Here is a 2260-nt window from a genome sequence, read left to right as displayed (position 1 = left end):
CGCTCCAGCACCCCCGACAAGGCCGGGACAGCCACGCTTTGGGGTAAGTGCGGACGGGCTGCTGGCGCGTCCGCCGGGGGAGGACGGCCTGGAGGACACGGCCCCCAACTCCCTGCCTCTCCCTTCCAGGCTGTGAGTTAAACCAGGAGAAGCGGACCTGGACCTTCAAGCCGCAGAAGGAGGGCAAGCAGGACTGTAAGGTGTTGCTCAATACGGTGGGTGCCCCCTCCCCCACCCCAAGGCGGGGAGGAGGGACTCAAACCACTAGAGAGGAGCGGGGAGTCGGATCCCTACAGAGGCAACAAGGTTTCCCCCCCTCTGCCCTCGGGTGACGAGGTGCCCGCCTGTTGTCCACCCGCTCAGATTTGCCTGGGGGAGAAAGTCAAAGAGGAGATGAACCTCGTGGAGATCCTGCCCCCAGCAAGCCAGGAGGACAAGAGGACGAAGCCCATCATCGTCGCCTCGCTGCAGGCCTCTGTGCTGCCCATGGTGAGTCTCGCCTGCAGGCGCGGGGACACTGCTGCTCAGCTCACTCGGGGTGGGCGTCCTGCCACAGCGTCGCCATGCTAGAGAGGGGGTGCGCCCATGACCAAAAGCCTGAACTCATCCTGCTTCCACCCCAGCCCACCTTTACTAGCTGCGGATGGTGGCTAAATAGCTTCTCTTCTAAATCACATACTTTAACTGCTTACTGATGGTGTCAGGACTCTGTTGATGACTTACCTATTGATTGTGTATCCAGAAATTCTCTCATTTCTAATCATTTATCTTGTGTTTTCTATGCAAATCGTCATTGTGAATAATGGCAGTTTTTGTGTCCCTTCTTAAAATCCTGCTACACTGGTTAGGACCTCCAGTACCATATCAGATAAAATGATAGTGGTAGACACCCTTGTTTCATTCTTGGTTTCTTTCTAAAGAAATGCTTCTAAAGTTTCTCCATTAGGTCTATCAGGTCCGGTAGACACCCTTTGTCAGCTTCAGGAAGTCCCATCCCTTCCCGCTCTGCGTTTAAAATTAGGTTTTCTTCTTTTTAATCAAGAGTGGTTATCAAACACTTTTCTACTCAGATGATCTTGGGTTCTTTTCTTCTTTAATCTGCTAAGTGGTAAGTTATATTAATAGAATAATATTATATTAATGGAATAATATTCAGCCAACTTTGCATTCCTGATATAAATACAATTTGATCATATTATAAACGGCTAGATCAGCTTTCATCTGCTAAGTGGTAAGTTATATTAATAGAATAATATTCAGCCAACTTTGCATTCCTGAGATAAATACAATTTGATCATATTATAAACGGCTAGATCTACTTTGTAAGACTTTTTTTAAAAAAATGTATATATTCATAAGTGAGGTTGGCCTATGAATTCCTTATCTGGGTTCCAAGGCCTGCTGGCCTCATGAGCTGGGGGTGGAGTGTGCTCTTCTGTGTGGTGGGACAGTGAGTATAAGACTAGGATTATCCGTCCTTGACAATCTGGGAGACTGTCCTTGTAAACCTGCCCTCAAACCGTTTTTTTTCCCTCCCTCTGAGATCTCCCGAGATCTCATTCGTTCCCATGGTTTTAAAGACCATCTGTTCAAAATGAATACTCTGAAATTTATTTTTATAAACCCAACCTCTGAATATATTCAGGAGATATCTAAGAGATATCCCAAACATAACAAATCTAAATCCAGATTCTTGATTTTTACCTATAAGCTCTTTCCCTACCCCAACCGATCCTCTCCCAGGGCATGGTTCCTCAGTCGTCAGGAACTATGTAATCCCCCAAGTCTGATCCACCAGCAAATCCTGTTGGCTCCACCTTCCCCAGTCTGACCACATCCCACCCCCCTGCTATACCTGGTCCAGGGGACCATCTCTTCTTGCTCAGTTTTATTGCAGGGACTCCTCAGTGGCCTACCCTTTGTCCCCTATAGTCTAGTCCAGGGGTTGACAAACTACAAGGTGAAATCCAGCCTACTGCCTGTTTTTGTAAAGTTTTGTTGAAACACAGCTAATCCTCCTTCATTTACATATTATTCATGGCTGTTTACATGCAGTAACAGCAGGGTTGAGTATTCTCCACAGACCATAGGGTTTACAAACTAAAATATTTACCATCTAGCCCTTTCCGGATGTTTCCCAACCTTCTATGCACGGCTGCCAGCAAGATTCTTTTATTTTTATTTTTTATTTTTTTAAAAGCTTACTTTGTTTTTATTGTTGAGAGTATTACAGGTGTCCCTTTTTATGCCTTTCACCCCT

General features: G+C 46.2%; 1 protein-coding gene across 1 annotated transcript in view; it reads left to right on the top strand.

Annotated features, from left to right (window-relative positions):
* Positions 1-2260, top strand: part of NPM2 (nucleophosmin/nucleoplasmin 2) — a gene marked incomplete at its 5' end in the record, with an annotated part of 19272 nt that continues 17012 nt past the window's right edge. Inside the window, 3 exons of the mRNA XM_005864625.2 lie at positions 1-43; positions 130-215; positions 364-489. Coding sequence (XP_005864687.2) covers positions 1-43; positions 130-215; positions 364-489 — 255 coding nt within the window. The remainder of the gene's footprint in view (positions 44-129; positions 216-363; positions 490-2260) is intronic.

The sequence above is a fragment of the Myotis brandtii genome, unplaced genomic scaffold, assembly GCF_000412655.1.
Source record: "Myotis brandtii unplaced genomic scaffold, ASM41265v1 scaffold19, whole genome shotgun sequence".
Classification (NCBI taxonomy): Eukaryota; Metazoa; Chordata; class Mammalia; order Chiroptera; family Vespertilionidae; genus Myotis; species Myotis brandtii.
This window is presented reverse-complemented; position numbering and strand designations above follow the sequence as displayed.